This window comes from Haliaeetus albicilla, chromosome 8, assembly GCF_947461875.1.
Source record: "Haliaeetus albicilla chromosome 8, bHalAlb1.1, whole genome shotgun sequence".
NCBI lineage: Eukaryota > Metazoa > Chordata > Aves > Accipitriformes > Accipitridae > Haliaeetus > Haliaeetus albicilla.
Window position 1 is genome coordinate 41645363 of NC_091490.1, and position 23320 is coordinate 41668682.

The following is a 23320-nucleotide window of genomic DNA, read 5'->3' on the forward strand; positions in this document are numbered from 1 at the left end:
CCTCCAATCAACAGACGCGCTCGTCTTGTTGTTCGCTGACCGGCTCCGCCATGGGCAGCAACCGCCGCCTCTCATCGGCGATGCGCCCAATCGCTGCGAAGGCGGTGCCGGCCTCAGCCAACGAGCGGGGCGAGGAGGCGGGCGGCAGGTGCTGGCCGCGGGGTGCTGCGCTCTCCTCACCGCCCCCCTTCCGCTCTGCCCCCCGCGCCGGCCCGCTCGGCGCTCCGCTGACGGGCAGCCCGGGGCCGCCGCAGCAGCCGCCGCCGCAGCAGCAGCCACCGCCGGGGACCGCCCGCGGGCTTAGGTACGGGGGCGACCGGCGCTTGCTTCTCTCTTTCTCTCTCCCTCCCCGCGGGGGCCTGCCGCCGCCTGCGGCTCCACCCCCGGGACCGCGGCGCCGGAGCCCCCCGCAGCTCGGCGCTGCTCTCCCCCCCGCCCTCAACCCCGGGTTCCCTCCCGCCGATCTTTCTCCCTTCCTCAGGCCGAGCCCCTTCCCCACAGCTTCTCCTCAGCGACGGGCCCCGGCTTTGCGTCTCGCTTCCGGACGGCGGCCCGCCGCGCCTCCCTCCCTCCCTCCGCCGGCCGGCCCTCCTCCTCCTCACGGCCCGGCCCTCGGCCGCCGCCGGGCCCCGGCCCTGGCGGAGGTGTGTGTGTGGAGGGGGGGGGGGGGAACCCGGCCTGTACGGCCAGGGGCCTGGCCGGGCCCGTCGCGGCCCGCTCCTCGCGGCCCCGCCGCCCGCTTTGTCTCGGGGCGGCGCGGTTGGAGCCCCCCCCCCCCCACCGCCCCCGTATCCGCACCCCCGCCTCACACCCTCCCCCGGTACCTCGGGCCCAGGCCCGGTGTCCGCGGAAGGCTCCGCGTCTGGGCGCGGTGTTTCAACGCAGGATTTTTTTTTTTTTTTTTTTGGGGGGGGGGATGTCCGGGTGGTCCCTTACACCCCACCCCCGTACCGGGGGTACCGGTAGCGGGCGCCGTTTCGGCCCGGGGATGCGCGGCGGCGGTTGTTCGTCGCGATAGGAGGGGGGGGGGGGATTTGTGCGATATAATGGGCCGGTCGGCGATCGGCAGCAGGGGTTCCGCCGGGTGAAGGGAGATGTTGGCGACTCGACGCTGCCCCGATGGGTCTGGGGGTTCCGGGTTCGATCTGACGGCGGGCCCGGGGCTGAGGGAACCGGCATGGGGTTTTTATTTTATTTTTTTCTCTCTTTTTTTTTTTCCCCCCTCCAGAGACTGTCAGAGCTTTTTTCTTTCTTTCTTTTTTTTTTTTTTTTATGATAAGCCTGTCGTGTACAGAAACACCCGTGGTTATATGCAGGGGTCCTTCCTCTCGCCCCTTGCACAGCCTTGAGCACAAACGTTGCAGGGTGAGAAAGTGAGACGACCGGCTCTGAAACGGTTGTGGTCTGCAGAAATTGTTTGTCCGGTCACGCTTTGGTGACTTGCCCTGGGTTTTAGCTGCTCAGTTTGCCCTTTTTTTTAAAAGAAATAAATAGAAGATGTATTGGGCTCTTTTAGGTTGTAGTACGTGGTGGAAGGGGAAACTATTCAGGAAACCCTTCATCTAAAAGGTGGAACTTGGCTTTCCTTTAAAGCTGGCTTTGATTCTTGTTCTCAAAGATGGTATATATAGCTGCGTAGGACCTAGGTATATTGCAGAAAGAACTGTTTTGAACCCCTTTGTTTTAAAGGGTTGAAGTCGCAGATTTAGTTTTAGACACGTTCTTTAACTTTTACACTTTTTTTATAAAAGCCGCTGTAGAGAACGGGTGCTGTTCAGGGGCACAAACTGGTTTTGTGTTGCTGATAAAGCCTAGAACGTTGGAGTTTTGCTGTGTGACTCAGTTGTCTTTGTGCTGGGGCAGTGTAAATACATTATTCTGTTATATCAAGCTCGACCCTTTCAAAGCTAAGTTTCTTTTAATCAAAAGGAGTTAATTTTAAGGAACTGTGTTCATCAGAAACCTAATAGGGTTTTTTTTTTCCCCTTTTTGCACACAATAAGTCACTTCTTTCTTACGAACTTTTCCTTTTTTTCTGTTCTGTTTCCTTTTCCTGTTCTGTTAAAATTCACGTAATCACTAGAAATCATAAAGACTAGAATTTAAAACTTACAGTTACATTTCAGCAATTACATAAAATAACTGTTGGAGTACGTAGAGGGTAATTACTTTTTGACAGCAAGTTCATAATTTTTAGGTTCCCCTGTAATAAGTGAAAGAAGTTGAGGTGGGTAGACTGACTCCTCCAGTGCCAAAAGGAATCGACAGCCGTTTCTTTCTCATTAGTGGTAGGAGTTACTCCTATGCAAAGTATATGTAGGTGGATATACTTGACTCCTAGTTACAGAGCTACTGTTCCCATAGAAGACACTCAGTGAAACATCTTTTGACAGGAAAATGCTGGCCAACACTCAGTAATGTAGTATTCTTTATCCTTTTTTTGCTCCTTGAAAAGAGATAATTTCCTTAACCAATCCAGTGGGTCCAGAATATATATGGTCTTATATAAAAGAAGTTAGCTTTTTCAGTAAGTTAGAACACATGGGCAAAAGAACAAAATACACAGGTTTGACATTTAAAGTCTGACTTCAGGGTGGACATGGACTTTTATAAGTAAGATCTTACATAAGAAAGAGGTTTAATTGGCTTTTGATGAGAAGTTGATAGCAAAATGCGCTTTCAGGGAGAATCCCACCTATTTCCTGTAGATAATGCTGGTTATTGGTCTGAGGCAAATATGGTACTTGGAACTACTTACCGTCCTGTTAAATTGAACTGTTGGAGCAAAATGAAGTGAAAACTATTTCTAGTGGTACCATCAGCTCCTGTCATTTAACAGATAATGTAGAGTGATTGTTTTACGGGTCTGCAGACAGTAGGCGTTTTAAATTATCAAAAATATTGGCAACTTCTGAAAACTTAGAACTCTTTCCATATAAGAGGTCTCAAGAAATTTTATATGAGTTGGGAAAACCAGTTTGTCCAGACGTGCTGGATAAGCATGTTAGCTATATGGGGTTCTTCTGTACATTTATCAAGAGTTATGTATTCTTATTTCTGCTAGGATGTCCAGCTGTAATACAATAAACAATGTGTTGGCATTCAAGTAGCTGTAATTAGCCTTCAAAGTTTACATCTAATTTCAATGAATAGGGAAGTTCACATGTAAGTAGAAATAATAGCTCTGTCTTGCTGCAGGCTGAGACAACCATGCATCAGTTAACGTGTTATGAAAATCTCTCTGCAGTCATAAGAATTAGAAACTTTATTTCCTTTTAATTAATTCTAGGCAATATAGAAGAACTGCAGACTGGTGAATTTTCCAGCCTTTCTGACTCACTTTTTAATGTTTTACCATGTGCTGTTGAAAAGGATTTTCAGCGCCTGTTACTGTCTGTCCGTTTGTCGTGTGCTTGTGCTATATGCAGCTTTACTTGCAATATAGCATCTGTTAATATCAAAGATGGATGACAGCTAAATATGTCACTGCAAGTGAGGGATTTGCTTAATATATTGGGATGCCATCAGGATTCTCTGTGGCTGTGCAAGGCACTGTTTGAAGTAATTATTTGTCATCCATTTAAGAATCAAAAGATGGTTTGTCCATTTGATGCACTAGCAAACTGAAATCCTTGAGTACTGCAAAATATTGGCAGAAACCTTGTCCTTGTACATAGGTCTAGTGATATTAATGTTGTGGTATTGTTCTCAGTATAAAATCATTGTGGGATGAGAAAGGTGTTCTTCCATTTTCTGTATTTTTCAGTAAACTGATCATTGCTTAGTAAGTTTGTTGGGTTTTTTTTCAATCTTTGTTTTGGACCAAATGTTCTGTCTTGTCACAGCTTATCGATGTAGTCGCTTATTACCGTGGCTTAATTAAGGTACTTACTTTTATTTGTATTTTCATGGAGTAAATTATTCTCTTTTGTAAATTAAGCAGTTCCTCAATTATGTTCTTACTGGATGGCTGCTGACAAAGGGGAACATATTTGTATTCTGTTGTAATATTTTTGTGTAGTATAGGATCCTTACTTAGTCTGTGTGTGCCTCAGTCATGGCAAAAATGACCTGCAACTTTTTTTTTTCCTTTGGTGTTTCAGAAGGCTCATGAAAAAAGCAAAAGTTGCCGATTTCTTGGAAAATATAGGCTTGTTCTTTTGTTTCCTAAACCTATGTGATAAAAATACTGTATTTGAATATGGCCGAAGAAGACAGTGTTGGAAGTTGGTGGTGCGTTAAGATGATTTCCTGAGGTGTTCTGATACTCCTTTACAATTTCCAATATGCATTCAGAGTAGTGGGAAGGATTTTGGTGAGCCTCTGTGTTTATTTTTTTGTTGTAGATAAGAAGATTGTATGAAGTTTACCATATTTGTTCTCAGTTCTGTGTTGGCAAAACAAGCAGTGCAGCTTTGGCTGTGACGTATGTGTTAAGGTTTGGAGCTGTAGCTTCCAGAGAGAAGAACCAGATAAAATTGAGCTGCGAGAAGTTAAAATTGTCTAATGTTACCTTGAAGCTGTTGTGAAGCTACCTTGGTTTTCTCCTAGGTTTTGCTTTAATTTAGGTTTTAAATTCTCACTCCTTTCAGTTGCAATTTTGGTTAAGAAGTGTGAAATGGGTATGAAATGAGATATGAAATGCCCAATAGAAGACTCTAGGGTTCCCCCCACTCCTCTCTGTGAAGGTGAGGAGTTTAAGTTATTTACAGGTACAGCTGAGGACAGATATGCCTGCTCAAGTGCGCTTCTGGAGCTGTATGAACTGTGTTATGCTTCTTGGTCCCGTTCTTCCGCCTGCTGGCTTTGCCTCTTGCTCAGTCTCTTCCCGAGTACATAATTTTCTGGCAATGCAGCTGCTCTTAAGCCTGGAATCTGGGTCAGTGTGTCACACCCACTCTAGGCAGGACCTAAAGCACCTTGTGCAAAAAATGCAACCAAGATTTTGATTTTACATTGGCAAAATAGTCAAAAGCACTTAAACAATCATGTTTGTTGAAGTTCTGTCTTACAAAAATCTGAAGCAACCTAGAGAAGAAGTTGAGCAAGTTACTGAGAATGTTGCTGCAGGCTTGTAGTTCTGGCAGGTTTGCTGAAGGAAGACTGTTGGGAATTAGTCCTCATTAAGGTATTAATCTGATATAGGAATTACCTTTTTGTACAAAGTGGTGCATTAATCAAGTTTTCTGAAATGCATGCAATTTCTGGTAAGAATAATAGACTATGGGTTACTTTACAATATTTTGAGGTTTGCAGCACTGCTGCATTGAATTCAAGTGTCATGCATTGAGACTTTGAATTCTTGTTCAGACTGAACAGGAATACATAAAAAAGAGGTAGCTTTTTTACCTCAGTTGCTCCAGGTCTGGGCAGGAGGTTCTTCTTTCACTGTGGTCTTGCAGTTTGAAATGGTGAGCTCCTAAATGCTGTTCTTCATGTTCTAGCAAAGTGAACCCAAATTAGTTTTGTGTACCTGGCATCAAAGATCCAAAGTCACAGTAGAGCTGTTGAGAAGAACCAGACCGGGTTCTTTTTTTTTCTTTCCAGCTTCTTTTTTTTTTTTTTCTGCTTTTTTCCAATACTTCCATATCATTGCAGTAATTATAATGAAGATAATGAAAGACAGCAAAGATAACTATTGTATCACACAGTAAACAAGTTCACAGGATGCCTGGTTATAGAGTCTGTCTCAGTAGTGGTATGCTGATTTGTGTGTTTTTAGTATGAGTTTATCTTGCATATTCAGTAAAACAGTGAATTTGAGAGGCAGTTGGGTACTGATTCTGAATTTAGTCAGAAATAAACATTACAGAAGGCTGTTGACTACCTTGCTTCAGGCAATAATGAACTGTTTTAATTTCTTACAGATTTATTGCTCTTAAATCTAAACACTGTTTCTACTTTTAAATGCTATTTGTGACTAAATAATTTTGCTGCAGTTCGAAGAAATGTATGAGTAACTGTACACTTACATAGCTAAGAGGATGTTTTGAGGGAAAATTCTATTTTACTTTAATGAGCTACATATGCTGCTTGATTTCAAGTACAGGAGAATCTGGAATTCTGGAGAAGCCTTGTGGAGTGTAAAATTAAATAGAAGATACTCTGATTTGTCAAATCCCAAGCACTGTAGATCTTCATCCACTCGGCTGGTGTGTACTCACCGTGCCTGTATGGGAATGTTGTCTTTCTGTTCCTGTTTCTCAAATCTTTCCTCTGTTATGTTTAGTTAGACCTTATGAAGGATATACAAAACTCAGAGCAATTTTGGAGGTTAAAAATGTAATGAATTGAATATATAAATGATTCTGAGGAAAAGCTGTTTAAAATTCTTGCTGTAATCTTAGTCATTTAAAACTGGGCTGAGCAACACCACAACGAACTGCAGACTTACAAATTTACACTCTCTTTGTCTGTAATGCTGTAATCTGATTCTCAGGAATAAAGGGGAAGAAAGGAAAGTTGTCTCAGCTATGCTTGCAACACATAATTTCTCTAAAACTAGTGATATATAATTGCCTATTTGGTATACAGTCTTGAAGTTTTGCAAAAGTTTCTCTTTTGTTCTGCTAAGAAACTTTCAATTGTGCCTGATCCGTGAGAATCTAGATGTAAGTTTAGGTATAATTAGTTGGCTTACTGAGAAAGGAAGTAGAAGAATCTGCCCTCTATGTTCCAGCCTAATTCATCAAAAAAATGCCATTTCAAATAAACACATGAGGTTTCCATTAATATTTGTGTGCAGTACTTAGTAGTCAAATAATGAGTTAAGAGTGAATTTAAAGAATACTTCCATGAACAGGGTTCTTACCTTGTTGTATGTGAAATGCCTCAGAGATGCTAAGTGAGTCAGAAGTTAATTCAGGCACACTTAAAATCTGTGTTTTGTTGTTTTTCGTTTAATTTTGTAACTTTACAGTATTTTCAGTTGAGGATCAGGTTATTTTTTTTCCTTCAGATTAAACTTATTTTCATTTCAAGTTTGCCAGGGACTTGAAGTAGACTTGGGCAAGCTTTCCTATTTATTAATCCCGAAGGGAGCCTGCAGCCCAAGCCCAGCTGCAGGTCTGAGCCTGGGGATGTGGTGGTCCCTGAGGCAGAAGTTCCCTCATAAGCATTTCTGAGAGCAAAGATCAGAGGAAGGGGAAAAAAACCTGCAAAAAGGCTGTGGATCCTGATTTTTTGTGATGCCCCTTGGCTGTTTGATTAGGTCTGTCCAATATGGTTTTGTTTTTGCTGAGAACAGTGTGTGTTATGCAGGTTGCTCTGCCTCCTCCCACACTCCATCAATGCCTGACTTGGCCTCATCTCCCTGAGAATGGGCATAAAACCAACGTGATTGACAGTTTAATTGAGGACAATGAGCTAAATGACCAAGTTTAACTCCTTTGTTCATTTTTTTGGTTTTCCAAGCACTGGCAATTGTTTTAAGGTATTGCCCAGGCCTGCAGGGAAAACAGTGAGTGATGCCTCGCTTGAAACACGGGGGTCTCGCTTGAAACACGGGGGTCTCAGGGGTCTCGGAGGTCTGGGCCTAGGGGCAGCTGTGAGGTAAGTGATGAGGTAAGGATGGATTTCCCGGGTGTCAAACATTCCGCAGGACTTTCCAGAGAGGGCATGGTGGTTGCCACCACAGTAGTTTGCTTCTCAGGGGTGGTGAAGTAGGACACGTCATCTTGGCTGGTGGGGACCATGGCCAGGTAATGAGGAAATCTTAAAATGCTGTCCAGCCTGCCCTAGGGTGAGGAATCCTAGGATGAGTCGAACCTCTCTTTTTCTAGTTACTGTTGAAAGGGCAGGGGAGACTTAGGAGATGTATTTGAATCAATAGATAGAAGTTTTCAAGGGAAATTGCCAGGCAAGGCAAGAAGACAGAAGGCTGAACAATTTGGGTGTTGAAACAAGATTAGAGAATTTGTTGCCATTGATACTCGGTTCCCTGTGGCGTTACGCAGTGCTGCCACGCAGTGCTGCCAGGCTTTGATTGTGCTCTGTCACATCCAGAGGGTTATAATGAAAAATGGAGGGCAAGGGAGGTTTTAAGATTTTGTTGTTATGATTTAAAAACCTTAAGGTACGGCATCTCTCTCTAACTTTCTAAAGTATTAAAACAGTAAATTATTTGCCTAGTAGCAGCTTCCTCCGCTCAGGAGTAGAATGCACTCAGAATTTCTTCCCCAAGAGTTAGCTGCTATGTTTTCAGCATTTAAATGAATAATTTGTTATATATTAATGATTTTTGTGCTTTGTGTTGGATGTGACGTCGTCTTTATGTCTTCAATTATCTAAGCTATTTAGATGTGCCTCATTTAGATCTTCTCATTATATCTCCTCTTTTTTCCTCCTCGGTATCTGGGACTTATTACACTTTCCTGCCTGGGTTTGGCATGCATTGTCCTTAGATGGTCTCCTGCAAGGGTGTGTAATTCACTGTCCTTAGGTAGTGTAATGAGCTGTGGAACTTAATTTTCTGAACTGCTAACAGCAGTTTTACTGGTGTTAAAAGTGCAGTGCTGTTTGTTGTCTGCATTGATTAGATTAAGAGTTAGTAGGTTGAGTGTTCTGTAATAAAAGGGCAATTTGACTGAAGAGCACCAGTAACCCTCAATCCATTTTTAGGTGTGTACCAACTCCAGTTTATGTAGGAGATAAGCTCTTCTGTTTGGGGAAGAGAGACTTATGTTGTAGGAGGAGACTTTGTTATAAGTGTGCTTTCTAGAAAAGTTTAATCCACTAAGACTTTTCCTATAACTGTTTCAGATGTTTGAAACTCTTTGTCATGTGATGAGGCTGTGGTTTGAGATGGTGGCTTTTCCCTATTGCTATAAAAGTCCTACCCCTGCAACTACATGCTTATTTTAAAGCACAGCCATGTAACCAGTCAGCTCCCTGATCATTTTGCACTGTGGCACCACAAATCATCATATTTGGCACAGGAGAAGAACAAATGGCCATGGATGGGAGCTCAGTAGCTGTCCAAGTTGTTACTGCTGTGAAATTTCCTCTCGCTTCAAACTGTGGCCAGCACTTTGTTTATTCTGTGAAATTTTGATGGCTGTGGTTCTTTTTCCTTCAGCAGGGTGTGACACTGGTGCCAGTGTATGTGCCCACCACCAGTGCAGTCAGGCTAATGTGTATATTTTCTGCTCTGAGTTGGCAGCAGGTTGCAGGGTCCGCTCGGGAGGATATTTCCCTGTGTCTTTTCAGCCCCTTCCAACACAACACAACCCAACCTAAGTGAAATCTTGTGGAGTCACTGTGGATGCTATGTATCCTCTTTTCACGAAGTTATTTTTGCTGCCTGCGGCATGCATGCCGTGGTTTTGTCTACCAGATTTTGAACGCCTACTTTCTCCTTTTTTTGCTGTAGGCATATGTTCTAAAGGGCCTTCTTCATCTTTTTGAATTTTGGTTGTGTGGTTTCAAGGCCTTTGGCAAAAAGCCAGTAAGAGGTTTTTGGGGGTTGATGGTGAAAAACTGCACCTTTGGAGAGACAGCAAATTGTTCAAAAGTATTTTTGCCAGTTGTATATGGTAGCAGGGCATATGTCACTTGGGTAGAAGTTTAGCTTTAGATCCGGTGCCTTTTTTTCAAGGGCTCCGAAGGTACACGCATTCTGGTTTATCAAAGAAACTGATAATCCCAGAGAGCATATTAAGTTTGTTTAGCAAGATTAAAGATGGTGTTCTAGTGTTGCTGTATAAGCAAAGCAAGTCCTCTGTCATAAATTCTGCTGTATTTTTACTGTTCAAATCCGGATTGATAATGGAGGGTTTATAGCAAACCAGCAGGACTGGTTTGCTTTACGTTTGCAGACGTGTGCCCTGGGTGTAGGCACAGTATTTCGCTCCAGTGCTGGTGCCTAAAGGCAGGTTTGTTTCTACTAATAGTCACTACCTTTAGTCAAAGTTACCCCCTGACTCAAAAGCAGAGGAGAATGAGTTGGTATTATCCACTCCTCTGAGATCAGTAGTGGGGGAGCAGCGGGGAACTACTTGAAAGTCCCAAGCCTTTCCCTGGAGGAAGGATTCCCTGTCCTGCAAATCCTTTAGCAAGCACAAGTTGTTGAACTCAGCTGGGTTTCTTGGGCTTTTTCTCTGCTGTACAAAGGTTTCAATCAACAGGTGTAGCATTTCAGTCACAAAAGTGTCTTGGTTCACGTAATTTTAGAGGGAAAAGTCTCATGTAAAAGTCATAGAAATTAAAAACTCGGCTCTTTGTGGCCACCGAGATCATCCCTCTGAAGACAAGTTTTAGCGTTTCTTTATCACGGTTGCAAATTAGAAGGTTTTCTTAATATTTCAGGTTGTTACTCTCTCTTACAAAGAAACAGAATGCACCCAGCTGAGAAAAATATCTTAATAGTTCTTTTCAGGATCTAATAGGGGGCTTAGACTCTTTCTGCAAAATCATCGTTTTCAGTATTAATAGTGAAGAGAGAAGAGTTTGTTCACATCGTCACCATCCACCCCGCTGCACGGCAGAGCCGTGAATGAAAAATGCTTTCAGTGTTCTCGGAATAGTCAGATTCTGCTGTGAAATCTTCCTCAGTGATGCTGGTGAGCTTATTACAGCACTTTCATTGAGGCTGTCTCCTGAAAATCCCATAAGGAAGCTGCAGGGTGGTTGGGCTCCTGTCGCAGCCCTGGGCTTGTCCAGCTGCCTTGGCCTCTTGTCCTCTGTGATACCGGTAGCTGGGAAGGAGGTAACAGTAAATACTGCCACTATTTATCCAAAATACATTAGTGCTGCTATATGCAAATTAGTTAAGAAAGAAAGAATATTCTCCCAAAGCCTTCTCTGAGGCTTGAGTGTTTTGAGCTCCTTGGGGCTGGTGGGGGGAAGCATGTACAGGCAGGGGCTTTGGGCGCTTCTCTAACTGAAGCAGTTGAACTGATTCTCCCTTCCCGTGTGCTCTGTGGCTATTTTTTTGTAATAGATTAATTAATTTAGTTAGATGAACGTACATTGCAGCAAACACTATCTAGGGTAGGTGTTAAGATGTTCCTTAGAATAAAGAGATGGGATTACACATGGAAAAATCTGTTGTGCTTTGCTCCCTCTGCACTACAAAGTTCCAGAGTGCCGAGTGACATTGTCTGTATTGAGGCAGATAGACCCTTTAATTAATTGATTAAGCTTTGCATGAAGTAGTTTTTGACAACCCCCCCCCTTTGTTGGAGCATGTATTTTGACTATTTGCTCCCAGTTAATTGAATAAAAATTGGAATTGCTGGAGATAATCTTGAGGAAAAGATGGGATAAAACCTGGCTTTGACTATTCCCCCCCCCCCCAGGTTGTGGGTAAAGTTGAAAATACTGGGAAGGCATCCCTGGAGCAGATGGTGCTGGCATGGATCCTCCTCAGGATGGAATTCAAGTTCCTTTCCCTGAGCCAGATACTCCTAACCAGCCGGTGGTGCGCAGTGCTGCTGCAGAGCCTGACTTGGTGCTTCCCGCTCGGGTGAACTTTCGTGGCATTTCTAGAGCCGGTTTAAAAATAGCAGAAGTATTCTCAGTGAGATCGCATTGGAGTAGAAGTTTGGGGATGGTTTCTGTCTGTGTCCCGCTTCTCTGACAGTCAGTTTTCTTTTTACTTGACTCTTCACCAGGATCAGCTGTATTTTCCTGGTGAACAGTGTTTTTCTTCGGTAGTTTGGAGGAAACCTCTGGTAGATGGATGCTCAGAGCTTATCAACTCCTGTGGTTCATCTCAGGGTTGGGAGATACTCTTTCCTTTTTTTTGTATTTCTGCAAAACATTTGTGTAGTAAATTGTTCTTGCGGGTATGGATCAAGTATGCTTTGTATCTTAAAATGTTGACCCTGAAACGTAGCAATCTTTTTTTCTGTATGGCAAGATTGGAAATCTCTTTGGGCAGGGCCACCCTGAAGGTGGGAGGAGTTGCTTAAAGGGCCTTTTTGTTTTAAGAGTGTGACAATTTCTTTTGGAAATGCAGTTTGTTAGCAGTATCTGTTGGGGTGAAGAGAGTGGAACAGTACATTTTTCATCAGTTGGTTTTGCTCTGGGATATTGTGCAATATTGGGGGTTGAGGGAGGTGATTCTCCCCCTCTGCTCTCATGAGACCCCACCTGCATTGCTGTGTCCAGCTCTGGGGCCCCCAACATAAGAAGGACATGGACCTGTTGGAGCAAGTCCGGAGGAGGGCCATGAAGATGATCAGAGGGCTGGAGCACCTCTCCTGTGAAGACAGGCTGAGACAGTTGGGGTTGTTCAGCCTAGAGAAGAGAAGGCTCCAGGGACACCTTCTAGCAGCCTTCCAGTACCTGAAGGGGCCTACAAGAAAGCCAGAGAGAGACTTTTTATGTGGGCATGTAGTGACAGAACAAGGGATAATGGCTTTAAACTGAAACAGGGTAAATTTAGATTAGTTATAAGGAAGAAATTCTTCACTATGAGGGTGGTGAGGCACTGAAAGAGGTTGCTTAGTGAAGTTGTGGATGCCCCATCCCTGGCAGTGTTCAAGGCCAGGTTGGATGGGGCTTTGAGCAACCTGGTCTAGTGGAAGGTGTCCTTGCCTGTGGCAGGGGGGTTGGAACTAGATGATCTTTACGGTCCTTTCCAACCCAAACCGTTCTATGATTATAGTTTGATTTTATTATGGAGTATGCCTTACATCTCTGGCTGCTGGCTTGGGAAGAGCTTTTCTGACATCGCCTTTAGTTTAGGGGTGCAGGAATGCTGCGGTTGAGGAGGCACCAGGCAGATGCTAGAGGATAGGATGAGCATATGAGAGGCTGCGGTTTTATGCATGAAACTCCTTTAAAGACTGCATTGGGGAAGGGCTTAGACTTGCAGACCATTGTTTTGAAACAAATTTTACATAAAAGTTACTCTGAAAAATTCTAAAAGTTTCTGTTTTCTAGAACTTCAAGTCAAAACTGTTCATTTGCATTTGAAATGAAGAAAAATGTTTTACCTATTTAAAATTGTAAAGGAAACCTTGGTGCCCTGCGTGAGCTGGGTGTTGAGTCTGTACAAATTAGTGTGTTATGTTTTTAATTGTGGGAGGCAGGCGAGAGTATCTGCTGTCTCTTTGGAGAAGTGTGAGTTTTGTGCTATGCTCACTGATTAAAACACTAATATAGCAGTATTTGTCTGTTTTGTTTTGTTTTTCTGAACACAAAGAGTACTTTTAGTAGCATCTGGAAGACTTCTTGGCTAGTTTGAAATCAATTTAAATCCAAACATAATTTGCATGTGATTTAGCAGTCACATTTGACATAGTGTTGCTGCACCTTTTATTCCTTAAAAGCCCCGTACTGCCCTCTCGTGATAGCTTGAGCATATTGTATGTGCTGTAGCTGCTTTTCTGACATAGAGAGTATTTTCATAGTTATATTTGCAACTGAAATGCCGTTAGGACTTTTTGTTTGCCTTTATAAGTTTCCAGCATAGCCTTACAAAAGTTCATTTTAAAAATTGTGATTTTTTTGTCCTGAATTGCTTTGTTTTTTTTATCCCCTGCAAATTTGGAAGTAAATTGAGCAATTTTGCTTTTCACTTTGAAAGATGTTTTGAAATTGTGCACTCAATTTCTTTTAAGAATTGTCTGACACTTCGTTTTGTCTTATGTACATCGCAAATACAAAGTGTAATGAAGTTACAGTTTAAAAAACCTAATTTTATAATTTTTAATGTAGCCTAGCACATGGAAAAAAAATCAAACCAACACTGGCCAAAGCTTTTGTTATTGAACATAGATACAGAAAAGGATAAAGCACAAAGGGCAGCTAGTTCTACATACGCACCAAATAGGTGCTGAAGGTGGTGAGAAGTTTGTCATTCGTGACTCTCATTCTAATGAGATACAACTTCATACAATGAATGGAGGGGGCGATGTTAAGTCTATGATCTATATTTAGGCCCTATCTGATCTCTCAGATGTTACTGGTATCTGGAGTTCCCTGATACTTGACCCTTCTTAGGGCCCTGCTAACAAATAGACTAAGTGGATTTTTGGTCAGAAGCTCTAAATATCCATGTTAGAGGATAGTACTTACAAATACTTTCTTGGGGGAGTAGGGGAGAGAAATGAAAAATATATCCGTGCCTTTCTGTGAAATTCATTAAAGCAACTAGAAAGAAAACAAAGGTTTTTAACCAGTTTTTTTTTTTTCTGCCTCTCTTCTTTCTTTATTCCTTTTTGTTTCCCCTCTTCAGGCGCTGCCGCCGAACTAGAAATATGGGGTCGGAAAACCCGCAGAACCCTGGCTGTAAGATCATGACCTTTCGTCCCACCCTTGAGGAATTTCGGGACTTTGGGAAATACATTGCTTACATGGAATCGCAAGGAGCTCACCGAGCAGGGCTTGCCAAGGTGAGTTTCCCTAGCTTAGGTAGTTGAAAGCTTCCTGAAGGCTGCCTTCCTGAGGGTCTGCTTTATGTAAGCTGTCTATGAAGTTCTATCACTCAGAAGCAGTTTGCTTTCATGTAGTCAAGCAGAGTGTGTTTTTGAAAATTGTGCTTGCAATCTCTGTCTCGTTTTACCGAGAGAGGAAAGGCATGAGAGTTACAAGCCTTTCATAAGAGTGAAAGAAATGTTTATTTGGAGGATGTCTTTTTCTGATCCCTAACTGGAAAACAAGGACATTCCCAGTCCTTGCAGAGATGGGTTAAGGGTATTTCCATGTCCTGGTTCTGTTGCTGAGGATATAGAAAGTGGTAGCCATGGTCCTCAAGGGCTGGAGACGTGAGGTTTTCAGCTCCCCCAGAGCATAGAGTAAAGGATCAAGCTTTTGAAGCCTGCTTAGGTTTTGATGGGGGAGAGAGGGTCTAAATCATATCTATGTGAATGGGGGCAGACTTTTTATTCTTGCCCTTTTTATGTTATGGGCTACCACCTTATGCTGACTTGAGTCTAGACCTGTAGATGTGTCCTGTATGCATGTGTGGTTCCCAAAATACCTGAAAGCCTTTTTGAAGGCTTTAGGAAGCAGCTCTCCAGCCAGCTCTAAAACATCTTTCTGCTTCCTTCCCATCTGCATCTTTACACTGAAACTGATGAAATGTTGTGGGAACTCTTCATGTGAACTTCTAAATTCCAGTACTTGACATACAACTGCTTGGAAAAAATCAGGACTAATTGATTAGAAAGAGTATTTCTGTGGCTGTGTTGTGTTGCACCACAGGCTGAGGGAGATCATTTGTTCTGACAAGGTAGTTGTTACGTATGGTATTTAGCAGAACTTAATAAAGCACAGCAGAGAAATAAAGCTGTTAGGCATGAAATAATTCTTATTTCTTCTAAAACATAGGTCAATTACGGTTTTTATTACAGTTCTAAATAGAGCTGGGTATTGATAAAAAGCTCTCTGTGAAATGTTTCCTTGTCCATTCAAGTGTACTAGCAATTACATTCCATGAGTCTGCTAGGGTAGATTATTTTAATAAAGGTTGTTGGTGAATTCCAGATGTTGTGAAGTAATTACTCTACTTGTAGGACTAAATTTGAGCATTTCAAGTTAATTTTTGTGTGTCTCTATTGCAACTGCAGTTCAGAGCCTTGTAATGGAAGTAGAGCTCATCATATCCTGGAGGAACCATGCCCATAAAAATCAGTAGCTTGTCCTCCCATTCCTGTAACTTTTTTTGGTTAATCCTTACACCAAATTAGATTGCAGATATTTTATTTTTTCATTCCGCATGCCCGCTGAATGTCCTACTGATTGTTCTCTGATCTTGAGCCTAGAATTGCTGGCAGCTCTTCTGTTTAAAATTACAGCTTTTCCAGATTCGGCACTGCTTTGCAGCAGTTTTTCTGCACAGCCTCCAAGAGTGAGGAAAGAGTTCTGGACGCGTTCCCCATGCTTTTCTTTTGTTCTTCTCTACCCCTTGCCCCTTTTCATTTAAGGATTTGGTCCCTGATGTGTCACCTACAAATACAAAAAAACATCAACAGCAATAATGCAACAGGATTTTGAGCCTTCCTAGTTAAAAAAAACTCCAAACAAACCAAACAAAAACCACAAAACCCACCCCTCAAGAAAATCCTAATGTGAGTGGTCTTCTAGATGGAATAGTTGTTTACACTACTGTAAAGGTTATGGACTTGCAGAGATGCAACATACTGATAGAACGGCTGGAGTCTTCATGCAGCTTTGTGGAATGGTAGGTGAGAGAGGAATGCCGTTATGGAGGGAAAGCATGTGCAGTCCTTCTGGCATGCAGCGTATTTCCTTGGTATAACTATATATCTTCTTATCATCACTGGCCATCTTCTGTGACACTGTACTGATGGGACTGCTAGCAGGCAGGCGATCAGCCCTCTAACCATGTCAGCTAGTCCTGCACTTCAGCAGATGCAGAACAGGTGTCTTGTCATATGTGCTGGTTATTTGAGATGCTGCTGTTATCTGATAACCTGCAGCAGCAGGATGAAATACCTTCCACTTCAACAGTTTCTCCTCAGTAGAGGTTGTGTTTGCCTTTTGTGAACATGAAGTAATGTGGTGTGGGGTTTTTTTTCCATTATTTTTATTTTTTTTTCTTCCCAATTCCAGGTGATTCCTCCCAAGGAGTGGAAGCCCCGAAAAACCTATGATGACATTGATGACATGGTTATTCCAGCTCCTATTCAGCAGGTGGTTACTGGACAGTCGGGGTTATTCACCCAGTATAATATACAGAAGAAACCTATGACTGTGGGAGAATACCGGCGTCTGGCTAATAGCGAGAAGTATGTTGGTGTTAAGTGATGCGCTTGTACTGTGAATGGGGGAGTTGTGCAGAAAGCTTTTCTTTCTAGAAACAAGCTGAAAAGAAAATGTAGCCTTGTTAAATAGGAAGCATTTTTGAGGTAACAGCTTTTTCTTGAAAGCTTACATCTAGAATCTCGACCAAGTTTGTAACTTGGTGGCTTTTGGTATATCTTAGATCTTTTTCTGGGAGTTGTTACAGAAAGATTCTTCAAAGTCAGTATTTGGCTAAGAATCTGCCTGAAAAGAATGGCTTGGGATTCAAAGAAGAGCTCTTGGTGTATTAATGGCTGAGGTAGAAATAAAGTATCTTGGAGTGCTTGAGCTAATACTAATAACATGAGTGTCTTCCGAAGGGACTGGGAACTTTGCAGAGCACTTCAGTTAGCTGGGACAAGCCAACTGAAACAACCTGCAGTTGCATCCTTTTTCCAGTCACTTTCCCGGAGCTCTGGAGTTTTAACTTGACCAATACTGACATTATGCAATCGATTTTGAAATATTGCTAACACAGCATATACATGAGTGCTTTACCTGCCTTCAGCTCCTTGTGTAATAACTTCATCTCATGCATCCTTAGGATGGGGATCTGGTGCTTCACATGAGTGCACATCCTGTTTGTCAGTATGCACTAAGAGTAGAAAGATTTAAAAGGCAGTGGATTATATGAATCTGAGTAGAATTAAAAATGAAATGCACCTTCAGTAACCTCCTGAGTGGGCCTACTTTGAAATGCATGGTTCTTCTCTGTCGTTTATCTGTCTGTGATTAGTGTTCCTTAGGACTTCTTACATCCTTATCTTTTCCATGTTCTTATCAGGTATTGTACTCCACGCCATCAAGATTTTGAAGACTTGGAGCGCAAGTACTGGAAGAACCTCACATTTGTCTCGCCAATTTATGGGGCTGATATCAGTGGCTCGCTATATGATGCAGTAAGTGAAATGCTCCTCTCATTTATTTTAAATACGGTTGTTGACTTTCTTAATGCTCTTTTCTTATTAGGAAACAGTAATTCAGAATTCATTTGATTTAGCGACCGTAAAAAAAAACCCAAATAATATCTTTATTTTTCCCTCATTACAAAAGTGTGACTAAACTTCCCAACTTCCCCAGAGATTCAGGATAATAGAGTCAATGGAAGCTGTGCAAAGCTTAGTTTTACTAGAAAAAATGAGGGGAAAAAAGTGATTTAATGAGTTCTTACAAAGCGTGTGGCCAAAAATTGTATACAGCTTGCAGAAAAGGTTGTTAAAGAAAACTGGACTGGTATCATAGTGATGTGCCAAGGTACATGTGGTGGTATGCAGGTAAATTAAAAGCAAGCTACTGATCCTGATCTCTGTAATGCTAGGGTTTGATTTTTGTTTGTGTGGGTTTGTTTTGTTTTGTTTTTTTAAGGGAATAAAATAGATTTCTGCTGAAGCACTGTAGAGAGCTAGAGACAAGCAGCATTTCAAGGAATGGGGTGCTTCATCAAAAATACTTTTTTTGATTCTTTACACAACTAAAATACTTGCATTTGGATTTTTTCTTTGTAGACAGCTATAGTGGGATAAAATGCACCTGCATGCTAAATTATTTTACAATTCAAATTGTTTAAGCTTTTCCTTGGTGAAATTGCATCCTATGTCTAAAGTAATTCTGTTGTGGTTTCTTCTGCTGTAACTGATAAAGGTTGCTTATCATCTTGCTCTGTTTAGGCAGCTAATCTAAAGCAGTGCCCTTCCTCTGTAGTTTTCTTTTGAGTGGAAAGTGGCCCTTTTTTGGAGTGTTGTCTGATTGTCTGCAGTATAAACTGAATGTTAATGTAGAAGTGTCTTTTTATTATCAATAAGGTATAATATGGAATTAACTGGAATAAACATAGATATCTGAGGTCTTCACAGCCACAGACATCCAAGTTATCCATAGTATTTAGTGCTTTGATGAGAGTATCACATTCTTGTCCATGGTATGATCAGGGAAGGTGACATAACCAGACACAAAAGCAAGCTTTAGGAGAAGTAGCTTCTGCAATGTACTGAATATACATTGTTTCCTTCAAGTTCCTATAAGCAGAAATTAAGTAATTGAATTACCAGTCACACCTAAAGAGCATTTCCTATTGTCCAGTTACTGACATTGTTGAAAGCATTGAGGTGTGAGTCATGAAAAACATTCTTCTGCATCATCTCACTTTTCAGCTGCTTCCTTTCTTCAGCCCTTTCTCCCTTGCCCCTGTTTCTTTTTTTTTTTTTTTTTCAGGTTGATTTACAAAGTTTCAAGATCGAGCAGCTTGAGTTTCACTGTCTTGCAGTTACTCCAGCAAGCAGCATGAAGCTGGGATTGCTCGCATACCTATCAGTTACTTGCATGCAAGGGCTATGAAGGAAACTGTTTCCTTTTGGAGACTGTATTACTCTTCAGGCAATATCAAGGTTAAAAATTTGTACCAGTTTATGTGACTTCTCTATTTCATAATTGAAGTAGAGAGAACCAACTATCGGATTTAGAACTTCTGTTTATTCTCTTTCTGTTTGAATATTGATAACAACAAAACTGTCTTCCCTGTTCTTGTATCTGAAGCACGGAGCTGGTGTAGAGGCCTCTGCCACTTTGGGCACATTGAAGGCTAGTGTTTCTCATCAGCTGATACGTGTTCATCAGGTGAAGAATGTCTGGATGGAATACGTAATTGACAGATGTGTAGTTTACCCTTAGTTTATCTTAAGTTTATTAGTTGAACAGTTTACTGAATGGTAGAGTATCACGTAGTACAAGTGCCTCTTCAGAGAACGCATTTAATGAGAAGCTAGTAATCAGTCCCTTTGCCACAAAGTAGTGGTAATGCATCCTTTTCATGGTTATTGATGGACGCTGAAAGTAAGCTTTCTGGAAGGAGGTGGAATTAAATTAATGCAGATAACACTAGGATATCCACATTTTAAGGCATTGAAAGGAAGCTGTGGGCTGTTGTTCTGCTTAGCAAGTCCTGATATGTTCTAGTACAAAAATTTCTTTTGAATTACAGGATGTGGAAGAATGGAATATTGGCAATCTGAACACTCTCTTAGACATGGTGGAACATGAGTGTGGCATTATCATAGAAGGTGTAAACACTCCCTACCTCTACTTTGGGATGTGGAAGACAACATTTGCTTGGCATACAGAGGACATGGATCTCTACAGTATCAACTACTTGCATTTTGGGGAGCCAAAATCCTGGTAAGTGATAGAGTACCTATAGACAGTGGCTACAAACCTTTGTCCTCACTTAAAGGCCACTGCAATACCCTTTTCTTCAGGTCTACCTAATTCCATCAGGCCTCTTAGTCTCTCATTTCCCTTTTTTTCCCTCTCCTACTCTACATTTGAAAGCAGTTTTACTTTCTTTCATGCTGACTGGCTCGGAGGCCTAATTCCTGACTTTCTGGAAAAGTAGCAGAATTAGGGAGACTTGTTGACATGACAAGTAAAAACAGATTTCAGCACTTGGGGCTTTTTGGAAACTAATGCATAGGAGAGCAGTCCCATTATGTGGGAGAGCAAATGATGGTGGGAATGTGTGGATGCTTCAGATGCACTTTAATAGTGAGAGACTGTTGTTCTTGCATTGTGCTGTAGGCAGGAAACATCTGTTACTTTAAAATTTTCATTCTTTAAATATGTAAGTATGGTTAAAACTCCAGGGACAAGGTAGGTCAAAGGGTTACTTTTTCACAGTCAATTGTTAGGGTAATGATAAGCATTTTTCAATGCTGTTGATGCATAGACTGATTGGAAGAAACGGAAATAATCAATAGATAAGGGTGAAATGAAGTTAGGAAATCCAGAATATGTTACCAAGAACCAGTCTACTTTTTTCTCAAGCCTCCTATTTAAAAGTATAGCGAGACACACTTAGCAACGTGCAAGAGCTTTACTGAAGATCTTGATGTGACTAATAAATATTGACATTTTCATGCAAATTAGAGCTTAAATGTCACTGTGAAGCTGCTGTCATTGTGCCCTGGCAGTGGCAGACAAGATCCTCCCATCTCTGCAATATGAGTCCCCAGGGACACCAAGTATCTCCAGGCTGTTAGTGCCTGTGGGCATATAAAAGCTACCAACAGTAAAGAGGCTGTAATGAATGGTTATAGTGTTCTTTTACAGTCTTGAAAAGGAGTGGAAGGAGGGACTGAATCTGCAACATTCAGCTACAGTCTTAATGTGAATTTTAAAAATCTTTCCAACATGTCAGAAAATCTCCCCAGCATACCTGATTCTTAGTCTCCCTCTTTCAGGCAGATGCACAAGGATTTTTTAGAATCTCTGTAAACAAGCTTGATCTGAAGAAACCTATCTCTGGATTAGGAATGAAATGTGACACGCTGTCTCTCATTTTACATACTGTCAGTTTTTTCTTCAGCAGCAGGTCATCAAATGTGGGGTTTTTTTTTTTCGGTCCCCATCCCCAGTAGGTGGTGCCACCAGCACGCGAGGAGCCTGTCCTCTCCTTTGCCCATACAGCCCAGTGACCACCAGCAAAGCCAGTGTCCTCTTGAGAGCTGGCTGCTCTTAGAGTCATGAGCAACTGACCTGAGGTTTGCGTTAGGGTCATGCGATTGTGGCTGTCTCTGACTGCTCCTTTCATGCCTGCGTGTTTATCAGTTCTGCCTCATCTGTCTTTTCTGCTTGCTTTTTTTTCCAAGCCCAGAATAGAGGGTTATTGCTTTCAAAAAGTAGAAAGAACAACAGATTACCTTGAAAAGAGAAGCTGGTTACGGCATGAAAATAAAGGGTGTTCCACAAACTCTTACATTGTGAGCAAAATTTAGAGAACAGATGTTCAATGAAGTATACATGAAGTATTTTTAGGCTGACCTGAACTGTTTTTCTTCTTGCATGCATCTTAGGAACTTCATGCTATTGTTTGGTTTCATGTCAGTTTGGGGTTTTTTTTGGGGGTGGTGGGGAGTTTTTGGTGTTTTGAGTTTTTTTTGGGGTGGTTTTTCTTTTTTTTTTTTTTTTTTTCTTCCCCCCTTAGGATTGTAGATACAATTTATGGATATCCACATACTGTGTATATCATAAGGATGATAAACTCATTGCAGGAAGCTGTTGCCTCATCTTTACTAAACAGTGGTTTTTCCTTATGTCCATATATTTGCTGTTGTTTCCGTGGGAAATACGGATTGCATAGTAAAGAAACAAACCAAACAAACCTCTAGACAGTAAAACCTGAAACACCTTTGTGTAGCATGTGTGTGTGAAGAGGTTAAGTATCAGAAAGAGGTGGAAACTGTAGATGGAAAATTGTATCTGGCAAACATTGGATTAGAAGTTCTTGGTAGCTTTTATTTCTGTCTAATCTTCTGAGGATTTGGAGAAGATGCTGGGGAACACCTAATATTCCCGTAAGAGGGGTTTTGGTTGTTGAAGAGTTCAGTCACTACTGCTTATAATTGGAATAGAGAATAGAAATAATAAAATTGTTTTGTAAAGGAGCTCAGGCGTTGCTGGTAAAAAATCAAAGCAGGAAGGTGCTCTGCACCTGATTGGCTTTTGGTTTGTTGTTTTGTTTTGAAAAAAAAAAAAAAAGTACTTTTACCTGCTTAAAAAGGGAGGATTTTCATCCAGCCATTCTGTGTTTGTATAGTTCTTTTATAGTAACTAGTTTTGTAAACCTTACACAGTTGGGGAAAAATGAAGATTTTGAGGACAGACCATGTTTTGGGCAAAACGTTTTCCTGTTCAACGGAGTTTTCTTATATAGACAGTGTGTAAGACAAAACTAGATGTATTGTGACAGGATGCCACTGCTGGTTTGGCAGGCCTCCCTGCTGTTCCCTTAAGCATAAGGCAAGAGTATGCCACTTGCCCAAGTCATTTCTTCCTTATTCTTCACTATGACAGCTTCTGTTAATGAATTCTCAAGCTCTTCTGTGAACAAGCATTGGCTTCTGAGGAGTAAATCTGAATACCCCTTTGAGCAGACCTGGAACTTTCCAGGTACCTGAGCAATCACCCATCTTCTGGTTGCGACTGCAGTCTTCCTAGAGCTCAGCTGGGGGAGCTCTTGGACTGTAGTGATGAAATTCCAGTGGTGCAGCCTGGCTTTACTCAAAGATGGCTAAAATGTTAGTTCTGTTTTTCTGGCACCACCTCTGTGGAAATTTCCCAGCTTCCTTCATCCTTTTTATAGACTCTTTGACTCTGACAGTGATCATCTTTAGAAGCACCTCGGGGAATAGCAGGAGTGTGGAGAGTTACGAAGTCTACCAGTTTGGGGTTGAGCTCTAAAATAAGAGACAGAGTTATTGTTTGGCTGTCAGAGATATTTATATAGTGAAACAAAGGACTCTGTATATTGGTAGTATTCTGCTTCAAAATTGTCTCTTAAAAACCATAACTCTTTCTTCATGTCTCTCATAAATTATCTTAGGCTACTTTAATCCAGGCTGTGCAACCAAAGCCTTGCTTTGCAGGGCAGTGCATAGGAGTGGTGAGAACCCACCAGCTCTGTTTCCTTACGATGGCGAGAAAGGAATTGGGCTGATTGAGGTTGCCTCCTAGACCTCATTCAAGTGGGTTCTGCAAGAAATCTGTATGTTTATTTGCTGTGGAAGAGGTGAAG

The 23320-nt window shown here is 41.8% G+C and overlaps 1 protein-coding gene across 3 annotated transcripts in view; it reads left to right on the forward strand.

Annotated features, from left to right (window-relative positions):
* Nucleotides 1–126: 126 nt before the first annotated feature.
* Nucleotides 127–23320, forward strand: part of KDM4B (lysine demethylase 4B) — a 94763-nt gene continuing 71569 nt past the window's right edge. For all 3 annotated transcript variants that reach the window (XM_069790288.1, XM_069790289.1, XM_069790290.1), the window contains exons 1-5: nt 127–304; nt 14186–14342; nt 16525–16700; nt 17540–17654; nt 19733–19926. In XM_069790288.1, coding sequence (XP_069646389.1) covers nt 14208–14342; nt 16525–16700; nt 17540–17654; nt 19733–19926 — 620 coding nt within the window. In that variant the 5' untranslated portion in view covers nt 127–304; nt 14186–14207. The remainder of the gene's footprint in view (nt 305–14185; nt 14343–16524; nt 16701–17539; nt 17655–19732; nt 19927–23320) is intronic.